Source organism: Manis javanica, chromosome 5 (assembly GCF_040802235.1).
Source record: "Manis javanica isolate MJ-LG chromosome 5, MJ_LKY, whole genome shotgun sequence".
In the NCBI taxonomy this organism is placed as follows: domain Eukaryota; kingdom Metazoa; phylum Chordata; class Mammalia; order Pholidota; family Manidae; genus Manis; species Manis javanica.
Window position 1 is genome coordinate 29,693,041 of NC_133160.1, and position 24,879 is coordinate 29,717,919.

General features: G+C 48.9%; 1 protein-coding gene and 1 pseudogene across 1 annotated transcript in view; both read right to left on the reverse strand.

Moving 5' to 3' along the window:
- The window catches only part of LOC140849722 (transmembrane and coiled-coil domain-containing protein 5A-like), a 40,571-nt gene extending 35,375 nt beyond the window's left edge, over positions 1-5,196 (reverse strand). Inside the window, exons 1-2 of the mRNA XM_073238065.1 lie at positions 5,161-5,196; positions 2,773-2,885 (exon numbers count right to left, since the gene is read on the reverse strand). Coding sequence (XP_073094166.1) covers positions 2,773-2,885; positions 5,161-5,196 — 149 coding nt within the window. The remainder of the gene's footprint in view (positions 1-2,772; positions 2,886-5,160) is intronic.
- Positions 5,197-14,190: 8,994 nt separating this feature from the next.
- On the reverse strand, positions 14,191-23,448 carry LOC118972268 (N-acetylglucosamine-1-phosphodiester alpha-N-acetylglucosaminidase-like; annotated as a pseudogene).
- Positions 23,449-24,879: the final 1,431 nt, after the last annotated feature.

Below are 24,879 nucleotides of genomic sequence, written 5' to 3' on the forward strand. Positions count from 1 at the left end.
GACACATGAAAAGATGCTCCACATCGCTAATTATCAGAGAAATACAAATTAAAACTACAATGATGTATCACCTCACACCAGTAAGGATGGCTACCATCCAAAAGACAAACAACAACAAATGTTGGCGAGACTGGAGGTTGGAGAAAGGGGAACCCTCCTACACTGCTGGTGCGAATGTAAATTAGTTCAACCATTGTGGAAAGCGGTATGGAGGTACATCAAAATGCTCAAAATAGACTTACCATTTGACCCAGGAATTGCACTCCTAGGAATTTACCCTAAGAATGCATCAATCAAGTATGAGAAAGACCAATGCACCCCTATGTTTATTGCAGTACTATTTACAATAGCCAAGAATTGGAAGCAACCTAAATGTCCTTCGATAGATTAATGGATAAAGAAGATGTGGTACATATACACAATGGAATACTACTCAGCCATAAGAAAAGGGCAAATCCTACCATTTGCAGCAACATGGATGGAGCTGGAGGGTATTATGCTCAGTGAAACAAGCCAAGCGGAGAAAGAGAAATACCAAATGATTTCACTCATCTGTGGAGTATAAGAACAAAGGAAAAACTGAAGGAACAAAATAGCAGCAGAATCACAGAACTCAAGAATGGACTAACAGGTACCAAAGGGAAAGGGACTGGGAGGATGGGTTGGTAGGGAGGGATAAGGGAGGGGGAGAAAAAGGGGGGTATTAAGATTAGCATGCATGGGGGGGTGGGAGAAAGGGGAGGGCTGTACAACACAGAGAAGACAAGTAGTGATTCTACAACATTTTGCTACGCTGATGGACAGTGACTGTAAAGGCGTATATAGGGGGGACCTGTTATAGGGGAGAGCCTAGTAAACAAAATATTCATCATGTAAGTGTAGATTAATGATAAAAAAAAAAGCAGTTCCTGTGTGGTGACCTCCAATGAGTTCTACACAATGATATAAAGGGCATATAAAAGTGTAGGCATAGGGTCTGTTTGTGTTTATACAGAGGATCAAAGCCTAGTTTGGCTACCCCGAAAATGAACTAAGATATGATATGAAAAAGAACTTCCAACATCAGCACTCTTGGGAAGACTCATGCCAGAAGATGATTATCAAAAAACCCCAACAAAGATCCATGCACTGCTACAGGTGTAGATGCACTCATCCCACCAGTTCCTGGACTTGCCATGGGAATGAAGAAGGAGATATCTAAGCTGGCCTGTGCATACAGCAAAACAACAAATTTGACTGGATCTAAACTGTTGGAACTCAACCAAGAATTAGGAGAAGTGCAAATTGTAGCGCTCCAAAATCTTGCAACTACAGACTATTTACTGTTAAAAGAACATATGGGATGTGAACAGTCCCCAGGAATGGGTTGTTTTAATTTGTCTGATTTCTCTCAGACTGTTCAAGTTCAGTTGGACAATATTCACCATATTATAGATTAGTTTTCACAAATGCCTAAGGTGCCTAACTGGTTTTCTTGGTTTCACTGGAGATGGCTGGTAATTACAGGTATGCTTTGGTTACGTAACTGTACTCCTATTATGTTAATGTGTGTGTGCAATTTAATTAGTAGTTTAAAACCTATACATGCTGAAGTTACTCTACAATAAGGTATGTCAAAGAAATAATCAATCTTCCCAGGTTTTCTTCCACCTGCTACTTCTATAGCTTTTCTTCTTCCTTCCTAATTATAACCCTTAAGTAGAATTCGTGCCTCATATCGAATTTACCGAGTATTATAATTCTTCCAAGTGGTAAAGACACCTCAAGACAAATGCTGGGCATAGAAGCCACAGGGCATAAAATATGCAAAGAAGTAAAAAGCTAACCTTTCAAACAATAAGGCTTCTCTCTCACCAACTTAACATTTCCCTGTATGGCCCCGGAAGATGACTGGTTAGCCAGAGACGGGTAAGAGACAGGCACAGTCGCAGGGGGGCCATCAGGTGAGAAAATGGGGATCAACAGAGGTGAGGCTTAGAACCTCCCTCACCCCCCACCCCAGTTCTGAGAGAAATCTTCTGCGTACGTGGATGTTTTATTGCCCTTGTCTAGCTTGGATTAACATATAGTCTGCAGGCACGCACCTGATCATCTACATTTGCTCTCTTACAACACTAAACTATGTTTTCTACCTTTATCTTGTATCTACCTACCACTTCAGCATTTTATTAAAAATAATAATAATAAAGAGAGAAATGCGGTATCCACATATAAATCAAGTATAAAAATCAAATTAATATTCATATTTGAACTGACTGTTTATAGTTCATAATGCGTGATCAAAACCAAAAGCCTCTGTGATGACTGCCCTTGTACTGTTCACCATGTAACTTATTCACTATGTAAGAATTTGTTCTCCATGTAAGAACTTGTTCATTATGCTTCAGAAGATTGGAGACTGATGACAATTAGGCTTGGGGTGGATTAATGATTGTGCATTGAGCATTGACGCCCCTATACAGAATTTTATTGTGGTTAACAACCATTTGATCAATAAATATGAGAGATGCCCTCACAAAAAACAAAAAGGTACACACTTCCAATTGTAAAATAAGTAAGTAACCGGGATGTAATGTATAGCATAAGGAATATAGTCAAAATATTGTAACAACTTCGTATGGTGATAGCTGGTACCTAGAATTATCATGTATATAAATGTTAAATCACTGTGTTGTACACCTGAAACTAATGTAATACTGTGTGTCAACTACCCTTCAATAAAAAAAAATACAAAAATACAAAAATACTCCCTACCCCCACCCCACAAACTACACAGGAGTGACTCTGGTCTGGTAGTGGAGAATGAGGGCTGAGGGGCATCGTCGGCAGTTGGGGCTGACCTGGAGGCCTGGGTCCAGGTCACTGTTGGCACTGGTGTGGGACTCCTATGGGGAGAACAAGGCTCCTAGGCACTTGCCCAAGTCTTCCCAGCTATGTGCTCGCAGGCATGCATGTGCTGCCAGGCCGGTTGTGGGCTCCTAGTTGTGGAGGGGCCAGCCTGGTTCTCGCCTGGGGAGGCAGGTGAGCAAGCAGAACAGCAGGATGTATGCACCCACCAGCTTCCCAGGAAAGATGTTCTCTGGACAAGTCCTGGGATTGGAGAAGCAGCTGTGTGTGCAGGGGCCAGGATGCAGCATGGAAGTTGGGGGTTGTGTCCTAATAATTTTGGGGTGAGAGCGCTGGTCTTCCTGGTGGTCCTGGACTCTTACCTCTGTCATCTCTTTGCTTCCTTTCTGGTCACCTCGGTCTCTCTGGCCCCTATCATAGAGAAGCAAAGCGCTGTTGTCCCTTGAGGGCAGGGGATGCAAGGTCTGCTTGGTTTCTGGTCATGACTTTGCAGGGTGGGCCTCCTTGGAGGAGGATGTCTCTTCAGGACTTACAGAGGGATGCTCAGAGGCTGTCTTCGCAGGCCCTCGGTTCTGCTCACTTGGACAGATGTGTGTCTGTCTTCCGAGCTCGTCTCTGTGCTCATGTGTACCTTGCTAGGAAACATTTTCTAGGAATGTTTGTACTGTGTCTTAATTATAATAGTACCCGAGCGTATTTTCAGTGACTGCTCATGACAAGCATTCTGGACAAGCCTCATTAATTTGCAGCCCAGGGAGGCACGTGCGAGTCTGGGCTCTTGAGGTTGGCATCCCCTCATGGGGCTCCGGGTTTCCTGTTCCACCAGGGGAGAGGGAATCCTTCCCTTGAGGCAGAGCATGGGGTCTGAGAGGGTGCTGAGCTCCTCAGTGGGGAGGTGGGAGGCTGTAACCATAAAAAGGGGACATAGAAGTTCATTTTGGGCAGCTGCCCACCCAGGAGGCGCAGGTGTTCTTGTGGGGCATGGTTGGTTTTGACCACATCAAGTCCCACCACAGTAATGAGGTGACTCAAGTCTCCAGTCCAAGCTCCTGCTGCTTGCAGCTTCTTGTCACTAGATGGGCCCTCCTGTCGCTGAGGAAGTGTTTGCTGAGCCCTTGCTGTGGACCAGGGGCTCTTCTTGCCTCGGTGCAGCAACAAGTGACCTGGGCCAAACCCCAGGTTTTTCTTAAGTGTTTTAGTACTGTGTTTGCAAAGTGTGGGAGTATTCAGTAACAAAATAGGTGTGTTCCTAAAGGTTTCATAGAATGAATCATTTTTCCCATGAATTCCACTGTATTTTCAGAAACATTAGTCTAGGAAAAAACTCTCCACCTGAATATTAGCCCCAGGGTAAAGACCACATTTAGAAGATCAAATGAATAGTGACATGAGTGACATTCATGAAGGCCTCAACTAAAGATCCTGAATGGAAGATTATTGAGAGTCATGGTCAAAACCACCTTCTGATTAATATGAACAATATGAGCAAGTCAGTGGCCCACTAGATAGATGAGAATAAAGGTGTAAAGTCAGCACTCAGGTAAGTGGAATTTGTTAAAATATTAGTGAACTGGTACAAAAAATAGGGTAGAAGTTATATATCAGTAAAACTTAGTTAATAAAAAAGTAAGGTGGGTGTGATAGACTGAGAATGGCTGCCAAAGATGTCCAGGTCCTAATCCCTGGAACCTGTGAAATGTACTTTCTATGGCAAAGGAGGCAGGCAGGTAGCCCTACACGTGCTCACAAAGGTCCTACAAGAGGAGGTGGAGCAAGGTTTGTCTGTAGGATGGCAACGTGGTGACAGTAGAGCTTTGGAGGGCTGTGGCCACGAACAGGGAGCCAGGCAGCTGGGGAGCAGCCCCCTGGGCTTCCAGAGAAGTCAGCCCTTCCAGTCCCTTAATTTTAGCCTGTAAGATTCCTGTCATTCTCTAGCCTCCAGAACTGTTGAGTAAATTTCTATTGTTTTAAGCTACTAAATTTGTGGTAATTTGTGACAGCAGCAATAAGAGCTAGTACGGTAGGGAAAAGCTTACTGGATTCCAGAGAAGAAAACAGCCTGGTTGAAATGGAGGAGACCAGGTGCTAAGCATGTCAGTAGCTGTGGAGGGAGGACTGGGGAGGGAAGAGACCACTGCCATTTCAGTAATAAGGTAACATTTACCCAGGTAGCTAATTATCACTGTGCTATTGCACAGTATTTTTCTTAAGAGTATATCATTATATATTTGCACACCCATGTTCAGAGCAGCATAGCTCACACCACCAGGTGTCCAGGGTGGGTGGAGGGGCGAACACTAGAAGTCCACTCACCCAGGCACAGATCTCAGCCTTCACCAGCAGGGACATTCTGATGTGTGCTGCCACGCGGATGGACCCTGGGGACGCGGTGCTGAGTGAGATGAGCCAGGCCCCAGAGGACACATGTGAGCGACTCCCCTTCTGTGGGGTCCCGTGAGCAGGCAGAGCCGGGGAGACAGAAAGTGGAAGGGTGAGTGCTCCTGGGGACAGTGTGGGGAGGTGAAAGGCTCTGGGTGGGGGGCTGCACATGTGAGCGGGCCGTGCACCTGAGCCGGACTCCTGAAATGGTCAAGATAGTAAATTTTATGTGCATTCTATCACATTTAACAAATAGATTTTTAAAACGACACCATCATAGGCTTTTCTGAGGTTAAGTGGCAGTAGGGATTCAAAGCCTCAGAAAGTGAAGGCTTCTTCAATGAATCAACCCCAGTTCTAAATCAGGCATGTGGAGAGGCACAGATGGGTGCTGTCCACGCGGTCTTTGCCTGCTCACACCTGGGCAGTGGTGCCCAGCCTCACTGGGTGTCTCTGTCCAGTGGGGCACAGCTACCATTACCGCTCTCTCCCTGGCACTCACGTGTTCAGTCTGTTCTTGCAGGCACCTCCTGCCCAGTCTGCTGGCCACTGGGTCCTCATCCGCACCCTCCATCTGCACTCAGTCCCAGGCTCAAGCCTTCAGTGTGGCACCTGTGCTGGTAACCCCTGGCTTCACACCTCCAGCTCACCCCACCCTGAACTCCGGGCTCGGCTGCCAGGTGGTCGTCTCATACTCATGGTGGCTGGAGCTCTGAGTGCCTCCTCAGCTCCCTGTCTCAGTGACAGCAGTCCCCTCCTTCCAGTGACTCTGGCCAAAACCTCATTCTCTTAGCCAACATCTGATCCATCAGGAACCCCGTCGGCTCTACCATTAGAATATATCCAGAAGCCTCATCTCTTACTCTGCGGTGCAAACCACCCTGTCTCTGCTGGGACTGTGGGTGCGCTCTGCTCACACTCCCTGCCCCCACCTGCCCTCCAGCCTTCTCTCAGTAGGCCACTGACCAGTTTCCTTCAGGCAGACCCTGTACGGCTGCGCTCAGACTCCCCGGGCATGCTGGCCTCCCTTCCTGCCTTACTCTGCTCCAGCCGCCCGCTTCCTTGGGGCTTAGGCCACAGGCACACCTCAGGCCTTCGGCCCTGGGTGTGCCCTCAGCATGGGACCCTGCATCCCACGTGCCCCCTGCCCAGGGTCTCTCTGAGCTGTGTCCTGCCCCGGAGCTCAGGGTTCTCCACCACGTCATTTGGGTGGTTGGCAGAATTCAGTTCCCTGTAGTTGTAGGACTGAGATCCCAGATTTTTTGCAGCTGTCGTCAGGCAACAGCTGCAGGGCCTCGTGGTCACCACAGATCCATCCATGGCAGCCCCTTTAGGTGCTGCCGTTTGCTTCTTCTCTGTGGCTGGCTGCCCAATACAGGTAACATTTGCATGGACCAGTGCATTTGCCATGCAGGGTCATGCCATCACGTGCTCCTCTCTGGATCCTGTCCCCCAGCGTCCAGTCCTGGAGCAGCCAATGACCGAGGAGCCAGGTCACTGCCAGGCCCTTGCAGGAGGCCCCTGGTCCAGGAGCCTTCCATGCAGACCCTGCTTTTATCAGCTCTGTAGTGACCACTGCCAAGTACAAAGGGCCCAGCAGGGGGCTCAGACACTTGAGGAAAGCCTCCAAACAGGAAACGGAGAGACCAAAAGCAAACCAAAAAAAAAAGGAGCAGTGTGCAGAGAGTGAAAAAAACTTGGAAAGTAACATTTTCACCACAGGTTAAGGATGACATCATGTGCAAATAACTAAAAATTAAAATTGATATTAGAAATGAAATAAAACATCCAGTTGAAGGATTGGAAGATAAAGAATATATCCCAGAAGGTTCTTTAAAGGGCAAAGAGAATAAGAGATAAAAGACAGGGAAAGTACGTGATTAGCCAGGTGTAGCTTCTGACCACAGGTGCACTAGAGGGGAGCAGAGACCCTATCAGGCATCCTTCAGGAAGACTTCCCGAACCCAAGGTTGGTGCCTGCAGTGGGAAGGGCTCCTTTTGTGCTCAGAACAGTGAGGAAAGTAACTCCAGTAAATGCAGTGAGTCCTGTCAATAAAGAGGAGGCACCCACCAGTCCAGAGTTTCAGACAGGCTGTGCAGACCATCAGGACAGGTGGCCGACTCTGTGGCCCCAGCAGGAGGGATTGGGTGGGGCAGCACCTTTCAGCCTGGGACCAGATGCGGCACCTGTCCAGGGCAAGGAGGGGTGCAAGTGTCTCAGGAACATGCCCAAGGCCCACAATGCAGGCCCTTCTAAGGAAGCTGCAGAGGCCTCCCTGATGAGGGGCGTCAGGAGTGTGGGTGCAGGACTGTCAGCATAGGAGCAAGCACAGGGGTGACCAGACATTGTGCAGCAGCACTGAGTTCTGTGGTCTGAAGGAGGCATGCAATCCTGTAGAGTGGTTAGCTAGGGCAACAGGTACCAAGGAAATTAGGTAATTGCCAAGTACAGGAAAAACTGGTGTGAGGCAGGCAATGCTACAGCTTAAATGTACTGAGCGAATAATGTAAATAAGCAGACCTTGGGGGAGAGTGCTGAATTCTCAGTTCTCACCATGGGAGACCAAAATGAAGCCTGCAGTTGGAAAGCTAAGAAATAGCACCAGGAGCACATTAATTACAACAGGCAGTGACCCTAAAACCCACTCAAAGCTATAGAGCAGAAAGAAGGGCTTCTCGGAGCATGGTGGGATGGAGAGAGACCTTGGCAGCACGGTGACTTTTTGAACTGTGTACCTGTATTTAACTTTCAGTTTTTTCCCTCCTTTACTTGCTCTCAGAGGTCTAGGTTGGGTCAGGAGTTGGGGGGGGGTGTCCCCATAAGGACGGAACCTTCCGTTCTCTTATGTGCAGTGAGGTGACAGCTAGGCGGAGGGTACACTGCCACCCTGCAGCTTGGGGTGGAGTTCTGTGAGCCAGAGAGTCCTCTACCCAGTGGGTCACCATTTCAGAGCAGAGCCATGGGGGAGCCCCTTCTCAGAGCTGCTCCCTCTGCTTCCTCTGGCAGTCCCAGCTGTCCAGACCTGACCCTAAAATGCCATGCTTCGAGGTTCCCTCTGACGGGTGTGGTTCCGTAAATGCTGAGAGTATGTGCTTTAGGAACTTCTACAAATTCTGTGTCTTTTCCTCTTCATGTTTGCATAAAGCGTGAGTGTGTCCACTGGACAGTTTTTCTGAGAATTCTCACGTGCACTTTAAGATTTTATTGTCTTTAAAATAACATGGAGACATTTCTATGAATATACAAAAAAAACCCCACTGCATTGCACCCTTTAAATGGGTGAATTATACGATATGTGAATCACATTTCCATGAAGCCATTAGCAGAAATAACACAGTCAGAACTGTGGTGTCCCCTGAAGCAGCTGTTGCAGCAGCCTCAGCCCCAGCCTCTCCCTGCCCTGCTGCACCAAGATCTTAAAACAGTGAGCAGTGAACATGTGGGAAAGGCAATCTGCCGGGCTGCAGTGATGACACATGCAGGGAGGAAGTAGCTTCTGCTGCTGGAGACGACTCAGTGCCACCCAAGCACGTCAGGAAGAGCCAGCCGGTCCCTGCCTACAGCGCTGCGAGCAGGCTGTGTGTTCATGAAGGACACAGCTGCTGACGTTCAACACCTGTTTTTGAAACACAAAAATGGATTCCTGAATGTGATATGTACCTCTGGGAGCATGTGGAATGACTTCTTTCATGTAAGAGCAGCATGATGCTTTTATTCTAGAATTTTCTAAGCCCTCCCCCAGACCAGGGACAGTTATCATCACAGTCCATCATCACAGGTGAGCTAAGAAGTTATTCTTACACAACACACAGAAAAACTGAGCTCCAAATAAGCACTTTCAGTATTGGAAAACTTTTAATATTATTTAAACCCTTCTTTCTTTCAAATTTAAGTTTAGACATAAACATACATTGCCTTTTAAGTCACCTAAAAGTAAACATTAGATTTACTTGAATGACTTCATCTTTCCCCAGCAAGATCCATTAGTTCCAGAGTGGTTAAGATGTTCGGGCAGACAGGAGACTTTCACCATGTGTTCATACTGGCCACATTTTAAAAAATGTATTTCTTCCACTTGTCTAGAGAAATCTCTGAGCAGGATCTTTAAATTGCTAAGCATAACCTCTGAAACAGTTATGTGCCTAGTGGTTGGTGTGGAGCAGACCTACTGGTGGTTAAAATCTCTGTCCCTGGCTCTCTGCCCAAGGTCCCAGAGCCCTGGGGCCGTCCTGTGACTCTGTCCTGCAGGCTCAGGAAACAGCATACGGGAAGCTCGGTCTTACTCAGTTAATTTGCTAGAAAGTTCCAGATAGAAAACCACTGCTCAGTGGGAAGCTTGAATCATCCATCATTTGTGTCTAGCTTTCAAAGGCCCTGAGAACAAAGTCATGGCATTTCTTCATTTTTGTTTTGTTTTTCCTGAACTAAGGACTCAAACCAGTGCCCACTTGCTAGGGAGCCGGCGCCAGGGTCCTCGCAGAGCCCTGACAGAGCTGGAGTGACACTGGGAGTGGCAGGCACTGCTGGCGGGACTCATGAATGGCAGTGGCTCCTGACACAGGGGGACTGAGATGTCCCATCTGTGTCTCTTTTCTGCTGCTGGATTTGATAAGAAGTTTTTATGCCACATCATCAAAATCCAGGAGGTTGTTTCCATCATTGCACTGCGGTTTTATTCTGCTTAAAAGCTGACTGTCAGTAAAGTATATGAGGGAAATGGAGACCTGGAAGTAACAGTGGAGCTCTGGGGCTTTATGATGATCAAAAGGATGTAGATTTATAAAGCTGAGGTTTTTTTCAAACCATTTCAGTCAGTGAAAATGTCCTCACAATTAAAACTTGTTTTGTTTTCCAAGAAGGAATTATTAAAATTTCCATCGTTTTAGTAATCTAATAAAGTGTATAAATACTGTGGAACATGCATACTTCCACACCCATTTTTGCTTTGTTGTGCATTTCCCCATCCTCCTTTTTGTTTTATTAAGTTGTATAATTCTGTAATATAAAAAAATCTTACTATTAATGGAAATTCTCAGACATATACAAAAGTAGAGACAATATTATAATAACCCTGTGTGCCCCTCGCCCTGCTTAATGATCAATTGCGACAGCCTTGTCCCACCACCCCTACCACCAGTGTTGTCAAGCAAATCCCGGACATCATATCACTTTATTTGCAAATGTAAATAAATACATTTGAGTACATATTTCTGAAAGGTAAGGATTCTTAAGTGGGACAACATCGAACAACCTGCAGAACAGGAAACCATCGACCAAATGAAAAGACAGCTGACTGTATGGGGGAAGGTATTTGCAAATGATGTATCTGATAAGGGACTAATATCCAAAATATATAAGGAACTCTTTTGACTCAATACCAAAAAAAAAAAAATTCTGCAAAAAAAAAAAGAAAAAACTCCCGCATAGACATTTTTCCAAAGACACGCAGATGCCAACAGATACGTGAAGAGATACCACACATTGCTAATCATCAGGGAAGTGCAGAATAAATGGTGCCACCTCACACCAGTCAGAACAGCTACTGTCAGTCACCAAGACAAGAAATAACAAGTGCTGGTGAGGATGTGGGGAAAAGGGAGCCCTCCTGTGCTGTTGGTGGGAATATAAATTGGTGCAGCCACAATGGAAAGCAGTATGGAGGTTTCCCAAAAAAATAAAAATAGAAATGCTGAACAACCCAGCAATTTCACCTCTGGGGAATTTACCCCTAGAAAGCAAAATCACTAAATCAAAAAGATACGCACTCCTGTGTTTATTGCAGCCTTATTCACAATAGCCAAAATATGGAAACAACCTAAATGTCCATCAACAGATGAATGGATGAAGATGTGATACATACACAATGGAATACTACTCAGCCATAAAATAAAATGAAATTTTGCCATTTGCGACAACATGGATGGACCTAGAGGGTATTATGGTGAGTGAAATAAGTCAGAGAAAGACAAATACTATATGCTTTCACTTATAAAAAAACAAAACAAACCAGAAATAGACTCATAAACACAGAGAACAGCCTGGTGGCTGCCTTTGGGGAAGGGGGAAGGGGGATGTGTGAAATAGGTGAAAGGGAGAAAAATCAGAACATTTGCTTCTGATCTGGGTGATGGTTACATGAGTATATACACATGCCAAAATTCATCAAGCTGGACCCTAGATTGTTGCCTTTTATCATATGTCCTTCAATAAAAAACCACCTAAACTGAGCTGAAAAGCACAGCTCTATTTAACGTACTCCAGGCTTATTTCCAAAGTGTCAGTGAAGAAACAGAACATATACATCCCCTTCCTGTCTTCTATTTATAAACTTTGAAAAGTATGTCATTTTGACTTTTCTGACTTTATCACAACAATTTTTGTTCTTCCCCGAGACCTACGTCAGGAAAGTTGGAAATGGCATCTTAATTTGTAGGTGTTGGGACACACTTCCAGGTGTAAAGGCAGGTGGAGCTGTCTGTGCAGTGGGCCCTGGATGGGCAATGGCTGGACCCTGCAGGAGGGCGCCCTTGGAGGCCTCTGGCTGGTGTAGTTAAGAGGACCTCTTGGAAGCATCTGGGAAAACCCACTGTATGTATGTTTAGCTTCTTACAGATGCTCTTAGAAGTGTTGATGCGATCAGGTGGAGCTGCAGGCCTCAGTTTGGATGTTCAGAAACGATCTATGGTCAGGTTCCTCTCCTTGCCCTGTCCTGCACACCCACAGATCTGGTGTGGAGCTCGTGAATAGCTCAGGGAGCCCCTGGGAACATTTGCTCTTTATATCACTATGGCCTGCCTTCCTCTCCATGGGACACCAGTTTGTGCATTCTTATGTTGATGGAAATTTAGGTTGTTTCCATATTTTGGCCATTACAATAAAGCCTCTATGATCATGTGTGTGCAGGTCTTTGTATGGAATTATGCTTTCATTCCTCTTGGGTACAATCTGGGTGTGTTTGGATCATACAGTAGGTAGGTATATGGTAAACCCAATGAATTTTCAGACAGTTTTCCAAAGCGGTTGTGTAACTACATCAGCAACAGCAGGATATGAGAGTCCCAGTTCCTCCACATCTTCCCAAACATGGTGCACACGGATGGCCAGTCTTCTTAATTTTAGTCATCCAGATATATACGTATCTCATTGTAGTTTTAATTTGCATTTCTCTAATGCCTAATGATGTTGGCTTGAATCCTTAAATCTATTGAAACTTGTTTTATGGCTCAGAATGTAGTCTGTCTTGGTAAATGTGCCATGTCCACTTGAAAGGAGTGTGTTGTACTTTGATTGGCTGAGCGTGCCCCAAGTGTATGCCAGGCTGGTTTCTGATCAATATAAGCTGTGCTGAAGTACTACAACAGGATGCTCCCTGTGAAGTGCTGTGCTTTCCGTGGATTCTGTGAGGGGTGCGTCTGTAGTCAGAGTGAACAGCGCTTAGCCAACTTGTTCTGGTCCCCTCTCCACATCTGCAACACAAACAGTGTGGCTTGCTAGGGAATGTCCTCTGTCAGGTAGTCCTGTAGGAGTAGCCCTGGCCTCAGTATCTGGCTGCGGAGGGGCTCCTGCGCTTCTGGACCTGCCTGTGCCCCTCTCCCAGAGAGGGCACCACCTGCTTTGACCCTTCGTGTGCTCCCTTGGCTAGGGTTTTCTGGCTCTGCTGGATTTTGCAGGAAAAGGCAAAATTATTTTTCACTGTCTCTTTTTTTCTGGAAAGCCTCTGAATAGAGAACTTGGGGCTTAGAGAATTAGAACTCCCCCAAATCATCAGTTATATGGAAGTTTATTTTCCAAATTAGAAAGAAAACATAGGTAAGGTGAACTTTATAAAATTTATACTTTGATTCATCCTTGCTCATTTTAACATGCTAACATGTGAAAGCACTTACTCTTAGTTAATGATTTGTTGAAAAAGCACTGGGTTAATGTTTCAGAACGAACACTTGGTACTTGGTGTTCAGTTAGCAGCTTCCTTGTTGAAATTCTTAGGGATCTTAAGGATAGATTGGGGGGTTTGGACTGAGTTAGATACCCTTTGGGTGTCCTGTCTAGACACCATGTAGTTCAGGAATAAAGGCTTTGTGAGATAGAGGAAGGCATTTTATGAAAAATTCTGATTAAGCTATGTAAAGAAATGAGCTGATGAGTGGACTTCTGAGCCTAGTGTCTGTCTCCATACCACGCAGGGTCCTCAGGTAGAGGGATGGGGGTGGCCACTGTCTTCTTCCTGTTGTGGAGGGAGAAAAGGGAGATGTCTCTGGCTCGAGAATCCTGGACAGTCAGGGTTAGTCGGCTCGGGACTGTCCTGTTCCAATGCAGCTTTGTGCCACCCAGGTGTGGCGGTGGCAGCACTTGGCAGCCCGCCCAGCACAGAGGCAGCTCCGAGGCACATCTGTGGACGATGAGGGTGCATGGGTTTGGCCTTAGCCAGGGCTTGTGCCCGCTGTAGCCTCAGCCCAGATTCCACACCTTTGAGTTACCCTGTCCATACCCATCCCTAAGTGGGCACATGCTCCAGCCCTCCTGCCCTTTGGGGGCTGCCTGTAGGGCCCTTCACTCCTCTTGTTGTCACAGGTCAGCTCTCTCCCTGGCAGAGTGCCTCATCTCCCTCCAACCCCCACGCCTCACTTTCTTGCTCCTTTCTCTTTCTGTCTTTTTCTCTCTCACATTCCCACCTCCCTCCCTCCCTCCCTCTTTAAAGTTTTCATAATGGAAAAGTTCAAACCTATACAGCAGTAGAGAACAGTATAGTGTCCCACTGCAGCCTTTCTCTCAGTCACAGCCTCAGTTCCATGTATGTAACCATGCATGTGCCTTAGCCCCTGATTTTTTAGGTATCTAAATACTTTAGTAAGTTCATCTAAAAAGCAGTGTACTTTGAAAAATCATTAAAATACTGTTATCACATCTGCAGAAGTTAATGTTTCCTTAAATAATATCGGATATTTAACAACAAGTATTCAGTATTCCAGATCAAGATTTATATTTCTAATTAGCTTATAAATAATGAACTCTTAAAACAATTTATTTGAATCAGGATCCAAAGAAGCCCTTCCATGGTGGTGGGCTGACTTGTCTCCCTCGTCTTGTAAGGGAGCTTCCTTCTCCATCTCTTTTCCCTCTGAAGTTGGCAGGTTACTTACCTGTCTCTGTCAAGGCCCTGTGGACAGGGTTCTGCTGATTTGCATCCTGCCATATTGTTGAAACATGTTGCTTGGATCATTTGATTTTTACATTGCTATTCAAAGGTTTTTGTTTGTTTGGTTGGTTTTCCTTGAAAGTCCAATAAATTCACCAGAGTAAGTCTTGGAGTAGGTCTTTTAGGGTTGGAAGTTGATATTATTAGGTACCCCATGTATTCTTTCAATATGTAGTTAAAATCCTTTAGGGAGGTTTTCTTAATATAGATTCAGTATTTGTTTTGTACCTTTGATTCTTCTTCTCAGGACCTCTGTTACCCATATAGTAGATCTTCTTTTTGCCTTACTTTCAGTATTTGTCACTTTGTCTTGGATCTTTATCTCTTTATTAATTTAAGACCTTTGTTGAAGTGTGATTCATATGCCACAGAATTCACCCCTTGTAAGTGTACAGTTGAGTGGATTTTAGTAAATGTCATGCATCATCAAACACCACAGCCCAGGCTTTACATTTCCTGACCCAAAAGATCCCTTGTGCTGTTCGCATTCAGTCCGCGCTTCCACTGCACAGGGCTGGGCAACCACTGATGTGCTTTTCATCACTACAGACTTGTCTGTCTGAAAACTTCCAATAAATGAAAGGATATAACTTACAGTCTTTAGTGTCTGGCTTTTTTATCTAGCAGAGTGTTTGTGAGGTTCACTTGCATTGCGGTATTAGCATTTCATTCCTTCTCTGCTGTGTTGACAGACCACGTTTCGTATACGCACTCAGCTGGACGCTTGGGTCACTGCTACTCTCGCAGTTATGAATACTGCTTGTTACGCACATTTGTGTGGACATCTTTGTTAGTTCCTACAGTTTTCTTTCTTTGAGTAGAAACCTAAGAGTGGGGTTGTTGTGTTGCATGATAAGCTCATATTTAACTTCTCAAGAAATGGCTAAATGGTTTTCCGAATTTCACGGTGGGGTCCATCCTCCAAAGGTGCCTGTCCCAGGAGGCCGCAGGCTCTTTGGCAGTGCAGCAGGCCTCGGGGCACAGGCCTCGCTGGCAGCACACAGGCGGTGGGAAGGGGGCAGAGTCTCTCCAGGGAGCACAGTCTGGGGAGGGTTGTACAGCCACAGTAGGTGGCCAGTGAGGGGCTGAGGCACAGGCTCCGAGAAGCCTGGCTTGGCACTTGGGGCAGAGACCATACAGATGGCCAGTGGCTTCGAATTTCCCCTGCAGCAGCTGGACTGTGTTGAAGTGAGCCCTCAGAACAGGCCATGATGAGCAGCTGAGGCTTCAGTCCTTAAAGGCACTGTGAGCGTCTCCCAGCTGCTCCTTCTCTGCCACCAGGAGTTCCCCATTTATCTCCTGCAGTGGGTGGTAGATGTAGGCGCCATCTAGGTGCCAGCTCTGCTCTGCTCTTGAGCTGAGGAGCAAGGACATGTTGGCCACAGAGCTGATCAGCAGGAGGAAAACCAGGGCCAGGGTGAGGGTCAGCCAGGTGGTCCTGGGGGAGGAGAGAAACCGCAAACGGGGCTGTTAAACAGTGCTGGACAGGGCTCCCTCCCAGAACAGGGGCCTCCGGGGACCACACAGGGTCTGTCAAGGACAAAATGGGCCAGTGGGGCTGGGGGCACACTCCACACACGGTCAGGGAGCAGCGGTGACAGTGGCCACGTGGGACACAGGCCAGTGCTGCCACATCGCTATTTCAAGAGCAGTCAAGAAAAACAAAATGTGATTTTCAGACCTTGCTGATCTTAAAAATGTTTAAATTGTGCATGCCCAATAAAATACAGCTGGAGACCTGATGATGCCCCGGGAGGCACCCGTTTGCATCCTGTGGTCCAGGCAGTGTTGATAAGAGGCGGGGCTCTGCTCCAGAGCGGGGAGAACAGCACCCCTTCCTCCAAGGCAGGGAGCAGGAGGGGGTCTTTCAATGATCTTTATTCCTTCACTTGAATCTTGGCTGGAGCCCCCAATGTCAAGGTGAATGCCAAAGGGTTCCAGGTTTGCATGGGGCTGGGGGTGAGACTCAAGTATCACACCCTTAGGCTGGGGCATAGGGCTCCTGGGATCCACTGTCCGTTCTCATGCATTTTCAAAGCACATTTTCAGGAGTTCTCTGGGGGTGGTTCTGGGCCTTCAGGGCCTCACCCCCGACTCACAGGGTCAAGACCCCCAGGAGGGACCTGGGATCTGCATCAGTGACAAGTGCCCAGGTGCTGCCTCTGCCTGGTTCCACCTCCAGAATGAGTGGGGTTGGGCAAGCTGCGCACCCGGTGTTGGGCTATGAGAGGTGAGAACCATGAGAAGGCAGGTCTCTGGACCAGCAGCATCAGTATCCCTGGGGATTGTGCTGGAAATGCAGATCCTTGGTCCCCACCCAGGACCCAGAGGCAGAGACTGGGGATGGAGAGCCCAGCACTCTCTTTTAATACACACTTCCTGAAGTCAAGTTTGAAACCTACTGCACTAAAAAATAAGAGATAAAGCCCTTAACACAAGGCCTGAGCACACAGAGGGGCCTGAGAAATGATGGGAGTTCCTCAGAGTTTAGTTATTCTGCACTAAGAGCAGAGGAACAAAGTTGTGAGCCTGGTGGCCAGAGAAAGAGCGCCTACACCCCGCCCCAACGCTCCCCCAAGGGCAGGGACCTGGGTCCCTCCACACCATCCCCCTGGATGGCTCAGTGGCTGCAGCATCAGCTGTGACTCTTCCTCTGCTTACATGGAGAAATGTCCCATGGACATCCAGATGGCACCTCCTAGCCTTGCCCAGTCCCTGGCAAAGAGGCCAGGCCTCGAAGGTGGAGGGGAGGGGATTGCTCCCACCCCTGCCTGGTCCCACCAAAGCACCTACCCAGTGAGGAGGAAGAGCTCTCCTGACTTCAGGGTGGCCTCGGATGGCTGCAGACACTGCTTCACTGTAAGGTACCAGTGAGTGGCTGAGGGGCTTGGAGGGAGGGGTCTGTCCCCTCCTCCCCCAGAGGATCTGGGAGGGACCATACCTACCTTGTGAGAGGATGCTGTTTAGGGCAGGTGGGGAGAGGCTGATGTTGCCAGTCTGGGAGTTGCAAGGACACTGGTGTTTATACTCACATGGCTGCTGGCAGCCAGGCCCGTGCCAGCCAAAGGGACACTCTGTGGAGAGAAGATGGAGGGACACAGGTGGAAGCCTTGGTGACAGGACCTCTCTGTACTGACAGGATGGGCCCCAGGGGTATGCAGAGCTGGGCCAAGGCAGAAGCAACCCCTTAACCCCGCTCCCCCAGGCCAGACCTTGGAGGTGCCCTTGGGCAGTACTCCTGGCTGACATGGGACCCATCCAACTTACCCTGAGCGCAGGTGTCTCCAGTGAAGTCAGGGGGACAGGTGCAGGTCCCCTGAGCTGGGTCACAGGCAGCTCCATTCTGACACTGGCACTTCCTGGCACAGTCCTCCCCAAAGGAGCCGTTGGTGCAAGCTGGGATGGGCGAAGGGGCGACTTTGCAAAATCCAGCCCTGCCCCTCCAGGGCTGGGGCCAACAGGACTGCAAATGTATCTCAGTCACCCCAAGTTGCCGGTGAGTTCATGTACTTTCCCAGGAGATGAAGTCACGTGGCAGGCCCTGAGACCGCGTCCTCCCGGAGCTTTCAGTCTAGGAGGGCAGATGGCCAGGAGCCAGGAAGCTCATCACAGTACAAGTGAGGCCATGAGACAGAGGATGTGACCTGCGTGACAGCAGCAGACCACTGGAAGGAGGGTGGTGGGCACTTAACAGGGGGAGACCACGGAGGATGCGGCAGAAGAGGGGCACTGGGAAGGAGTGGGCAGGGGAGACCACAGCATCTGGCCAGCCATGCTAGGGGGGCTCAGGTTTCTGAGTGGAAGACCAAGCCACTGCAGTGCTAAGCACCGAGAGTGGGTGGAATGTGTCCCCCAAATATATGTCCTATCCTCGGAACCCATGAATGTGGCTTTATTTGGAAATAGGGTTTTTGCAGATATAATTAAGGGTCTCAAGATGAGAGCATCTTGGATTTAGGGTGGATCCTAAATTCAATGACCCGGGATCCTTGTCAGAGAATGGAGAGAGATTTGAGACACAGGGGAGAAGACCATGCGTAGACAGAGGCAGAGACTGGCGCTCTGAGGCCACAAGACAAGAACATGGGGCACTGCCAGGAGCTGGAAGAGGCAGGAAGGGTTCTCCCCTAGACCTTTCAGAGGGAGTATGGGTCTGCTGAAACCTTGAATTTGGACGTCAGCCTCTAGAACTGGAGAATGTTTCTGTTGTTTGAACCACACAGTTTCTGGAATTTTTGCAGCAGCTGCAGGACACGAATACAGTGACTTACACGTGAGGTAAGACACAAGAGACAACAGGTGGGGCTAAAGGCAGCTGCCACCTCACCCTCTCCCTGGGTGTCCAGGGCTGAGGAGGGGGCCCACTTGGGGGCTTTACCTTCACTGCAGCTGGACCCTGTTCACCCAGCTTCACAGCAGCAGACAGCTGCCAAGACAAGGCAGAGAAGGCCAGGTGAAGATGGGGCAGGTTGGGGCAGGGGGGCTGGGGGTGCGGGTCAGAGCAGCTTCCCCAGAGCCCACTCACTCTCAGTGCACAGCCCGTGCTGGCTGCAGTTGGAGGGGCTGCAGTCCAGCCTGTCGCAGGCGGCACCCCGCCAGAAGTGCCCTGTCCACTGGCAGTACCCCACCATGCAGGTCCCGTGGCCATGACAGTCAGGCAGCTGGCAGCAGGGCTCATGTATGCACACCACAGTGGACACATGGCAGGGGCAGCGCCACATGTTGTCCTGGCTGCGGGGGGACACGGCGTGTGAGGAGAGGCACAGTGCTGGCCATTCCCAGCTGACCCTCATGCCCCCTGCTGCAGCCAAGGGATGCCTCTCTCCATTTTATAGTTTTTTTTATAGGCTCTCTGGCTTTCATAGATTCTTCCCACCACCCCACAATGCCTTCAACCCCAGGGCCTTTGCACATGCTGTTCTGTCTGCTCAGAAGACTCTCTCACCCCTGCTTTGCCACCTCCTCATACTTCAGATCTCAGCTTATGCTTCATTAGGCTCGGAGAGGTCTTTCCTGACCAATCAAGCCCCCTTCATTGGTTTGGGTAGTGGTGGTACACTGTGACTGATTCCACACTCCTCCTGTGCGCAGTGAGAGGCAGGGATCTTGGCTCTTCCTCCTTACTACACACAATAGGTACACAGTATTTATTGAATGAGACTAATGAGACTGTTGGAGATGGGCCTGGGCATGGACCTCCAGAAGGGGACTCTGGCAAGCTTACCAATGATCTGATGGGTAACTGGCCAAGGTCCCGTTGAGCACAAAAGGGGCTGAGTGAGGCCCCTCCATCCAGGTTGATGGCATTGACCACATCCTGTTTCAGCAGGAACTCCACCATCTCCCACAGGTTAATGCTGCAGCACAGGGACAGGGCTGCTGACAGCTCCACTATGGCTGGCAAATTTCTAAATGGGCCTCCCAAAGATGTCCCACCCCGATTCCCAGAAGCTGTGAATATAATGAGATCATTTCTGTTATATTACAGGGCACAGCTGTCCAAAAGTGGGAACACCATCCTGGATTCTCCAGGTGCACCCAATGCCACGACAAGAGCTCTTAGAAGCAGACCTTTCTCAGTTGGTGGCAGAAGGGAAAGTGAGAGACATTGGGAATACAAAGGTATTGGGGGAATTCTGAAACACCTTTGTCACTCAAAGACAGAGCGGGTACAAGCAGAAGGAATGTAGGTGCCCTGAAGGCGTTGAGAGTCAGCAAGGAGACATAGGCCTCAGTCCTAGAACCATGAGGAACTGCATTCTGGCAACAACCTGAATGAGCTGGGAAGAGGATTCTTCCCTGGAAGCTCCCAATAAGCACCCTGCCTGGTGAATTGCTTGGTTTTGTCTGTGAGATAACCTGAACATAGAACCCAGTTGAGTCTTCCAGACTCTCTACCGAATTGTGATCTAACAAGTGGGCGCTGTTTGTGCTAATTTGTTATGCAGCCTTATTGAACTAACACTCTCTTTAGGAAGGAAGCAACTGGCTCAAAGAGGTTGAATGACTCGTCTGTGGCCATAGAGCTAGCAGATGGCAGATCTGGGATAGGAACCAAGGTCTTCTCTCTGAGAGCTTGTGATTATTCCCATCATCCCAACCAGGGCTCAGGAGAGAGGAGGCCTAAGCTGGGGAGACTGAGAGGCAGTGTGCAGATGATAAGGATGGGGCACAGATGGGTGTGAACATCCCCAGGGAACAGTTGGGGGCCACAAGGGTGGCTGTCAGTGGGATGAAGTTCCTCAAAGCAGGTCTCAGCCCAGGCCCGGAGGCCCTGGTTCCCAGCGCTCACCCCGCTGCTCTGTCTGCCTGTCTGCATGGAAGAGCACTAGCTGTCCCTTCTGGTCGTGGCCCACGGCTGTCCTGGCCAACATCACGGTCACAAATTTGCTAAATGAACCTGAAGGAAGAGAAGTCTGGCTGATCACCTGGCCCTCTGGAAGCCTCCTGGGCTCTGCCTCTCACTTCTTGTCAGTCTGCCGCCACTCCCCATCTTCCAGCCCATGCCATCTAGCAGCTTGCTTGGACATGAGTCTCCCTGCCTCCCCTCTGTCCCCTCCCACTCAGTCTCCATACGGTAGCCAGAGAGCTCTTCTGAGGTGTGAATCAAGCAACATCTCCAGGTGCAAACCCTCTAATGGCTTCCACTCTCTTAGAACACAATCCAAGGCTCAGCACGACCACCTCAGCCTCCTAACCTCATCTCCTGGAGCACCCATCTCACTGCCCTGCAGGCTTTTCTTCATTTCCTCTGGCTGGACTGCACTTCTCCCCAGCTCTTCCCAAGGTGTGCCCCTTCCAATCCAGGTCACCTCCTCAGTGAGGCCCTCCCAGACTGTTCGGTGTAAAACATCAGAGCCTGGTGTCCCTTCCCCACTCCAGTCTTCTGCATCCCAGTGGTTCTCAAACTCAAGTGTCCATCAGACTCACATGACTGGGGGCTCATTAAAACACACAGGTTTGGGCCTCACCCCCAGAGCCTGTGAATCATAGGTCCTTTCCCCCACCAATCCCTTTTCCTCAAACTTTATCTTTCTTAACACTTACCATTTCTTTTCAGCATATTTTGTATTTATTTTATTTCTTATACATTCCATGAGAGCAGGGACCTTAACTGTCTTAATCTCCATTGATCCCCAGTCTAAAATGTACTTGCTGAAAGACTTCAGCATAGCTTTCCCCACCCCTCCACTGGTCCTGGTTCTCAGGGGGGCTGTGCTAAAACCCCTAACTCCCAACCTGTCTCCTAGGTCTCATCGCACTCCGCCGCCTGGCTTTCATTGATGTAGAAGCTTCCATTGCACATCAGCCACAAGACCCCACTCAGCAGCTGCACAAACACACTCTCAGCATCCAACACCTCCTCTTCAGACAGGTACCTGGACCCAGGCAAGGCATGATACTCACTCAACAGCAGGGGCAGTAAGGCACCCTCCCCCCTCCCTACCTCAGCCCAGTTGCTTGACTCCTCTTGGTACCCCAGGAACCCGCCTGGATCTGGTCCTGAGTCAGCCTTTGTAAACAGCATACACTTCTCGTAATAGAAACAACCATCCTCAACAGATCTCAAGTCCATCTATGGCCTCAGTCTCCTCGGCCATCACCCTATGCCTGCAACAACTCTTAACTGGCACCCCTGCTTCTACTCTGGCCCCTCCAACCTAGTCTCCAGCCAGAGTTAGAGCGAATGTTTAAATAGTCATACTCCTGTCATTCTCTGATACTCTGCTCCTTCCTTCAGTCCTTCACACACACCAAACCGTTATGCACCTCTGAGCCTTAAGTGCTCGCTGCTCCTTCTGACTACAGTGCTCTTCCTCCACTTCTGACGTTGGCTGACTTGTAATTAATCTGCAGGTCTCAATACAAGTTAATTACTCAGAAAGGCCTTTCCTGATCACCCTCCCTAAAAAATAACACTCCATTTATAATTGCTCACCCTGTTCCTTGCTTCCCTGATTATACACAATCTAAACTTGTTCTCCTGGCTTTTATTTACTTTTGCCAGTAACAGGGGAGGTCCATGAAGGCAAAAGTTGTCTGTGCTTGCTTAGTGCTATATTCCCACAAAGAACACTGCTGGACAAAAGCAAATGCTCAGTGACACTAGATGAAGAATAAACCCTGCAAGTGAAGTATGACTATCCCATTCTGTGGATGAGCAAACGGAGGCTCAGCTTGCTTGCTGCGTAGGTGACTTGAACAGAAGCACGGCTACAACACAGATCAACACAAATCTCAGGTCGTCTACCCTCGACAGTCACGGGGATTCCTGCCTTCTCATCCGGTGACCAGGGCCCTGTCGCGGCGGATCCCGAGCTGCGCGTTTTGCAGCCCCCCGGCGCTGCTCACCCGCCGCCCGTCGCTCACCACGTTCCCGAGGCACGCCAGTGTCCATGCGAAAGAAGCCGCTGTAATGGGCGACGCTGCAGCCGGCTGCCCGCACCGTCTCCTCGTCGGTGGCGCGGCGCCTGGACGCACAGCGACCGGGCGCGCCAGGCTACAGCACCGGGAAGGCGCGCAGGGACTCGGCAGCCCGCGTCAGGTGGCCGGAGAGCGCGCGGTCGGCGAAGTGCGAAACGAAGGTGCGCACGGCGGGGCTGCGGGCGCCGGGGGTCGCGGGGGAAGGCGGCCAGCTCTCGTGCTCGCGGCTGCCGGCGCGCACCCGTGTACAATCCCGGGCGGGTAGAGCACCAGCAGGTCGTCGTCGCGGGAGGCCCTGCGGGAACAGGAGGGGCGCAGAACTCAGAGGACTGTGCCTCAGACGGGGGAACCCCAGAACCCGGTTCACCCTCACCCGAGGGCTGTACTCACGTGGGGCTGAGGCCGCCAGACGCCTGCCCGAGGAAGCAAAGCACCGCAAGGAGGAAGAGAAACCAGCGACGCATGGAAGCCACCATGTTGAACGCGGGCCTCCGGTCACGTGGACCCTCCCCCACGTGACCCAAGACTTCTGGTGGCAAATTTTAGTCTAAAAACTATTTAGGCTCCTCGGATATCGCCAGGTCTCGTCCTGTAATTTACTGTTTTGTTTTGTTTTAGAGAGGACGGCGCTGGGAGTGGTGGAATGGGACCTTCTCATGTTGATGTAATTTCAAACGTACAGAAACTTCAAAGTGTAGTATAAAGAAAACGCCTATACCTTTTACTTACTTTTGCTGGTTGTTAAAGTTTGCCCTATATACTCGATCATTTGCACTTTACTCATGTACATTTTTAAAACTATTTGCAACAAAGTTCAGACATCAGGATCGTTCACTTTAATACTTTATGTATCCTCTTCTAACAAGGCACTTTTTCTTATAAAACCACAGGCCAAGGAAAATTAGGACATTTCACATTGATAGAGTTATAGGAACTAATACGCAGTTCACATTCAGATTTCCCAATTGTCCTTATAATGTCCTTCGGAGCTATTTTTGCCACATCGAGGAACCTATCCAGGAGCTGGATTCAGTTGTCATGTCTCTTTGGTTACCCTGAATCTGGAACAGGAAAAAACCTTGGTCTTTTCTGACCTTAACATTTGGGAAGAGGTCAGGCAGGTCAGCTACATGATTTGTAGGGATCCTTGTTTGTAAATTAGGAATTTCGAGATGGTGAGAGCAGAAGGTGAAAACAAGGGTAGGACCCTTCATGTGCAGACCCTATGCACCTATACAGGTCAGAGACCCCTAAAGCTGGCTACTTTGCACGTTGTCCTTTACACTTCCTTTGAGTGGCTAATTCTCTTCAGGCCTCTGGTCCAGGACAGTGTCCAGGGTTAGGTGGCCTTTTGGTGCCAGTGCAATGTGTGGGCACCCCAGAGCCAGGACAAGTCCAGTTGGCCTTTGGTACCATGTGTTACAGTAGGTAGAGAGCCAGACATGAGCAGCACAGGGGAGGGGGACGTCTGTGTTATTCACATCTGGCTGGGTTTACTTCTCTTAGATGCTTGTTTGTATTCTAAACATTCCATGTAAACTGTTCTGGCTGGGGAGGGAGTGGCTAGATAACAGACCTGCCCAAACTGGTTCCAACATGGAGAAGTTGACCCTGATTCACATCAAAATATATGCTCATTAGCATACTAAAAATCATGCTTCTTGGCGCATGTCCCCAGACAGACCATCTAAGAACAAAAATAGGATGTCACCCCATTTCAGTTCTGATCCCCTTCCAGTTCTGAGAAGACCGCACCTATCCTGATGAATATTCCACACACACCCCACCTTCACCCCCGCCCCCCATTAAACAAGTCAGTTTTAGGACCACCCAGTCCCTACTACCGTGCTGCTTGTCTCTGGAGCTTGCCTGCAGTCCCTCTTACAGGTGTCCTTTTGCCCTGTTAAACTACTCTTTGCCTGTACCTGCTCGACCTGCCAGTGAATTCTTTCTCCATCAGAGTCAAGAACTCTTTCCCTAGTTGAGGTCTCACCTAGTGTGCAGGGAGATCTCCCTGGACTGGATTGACCAC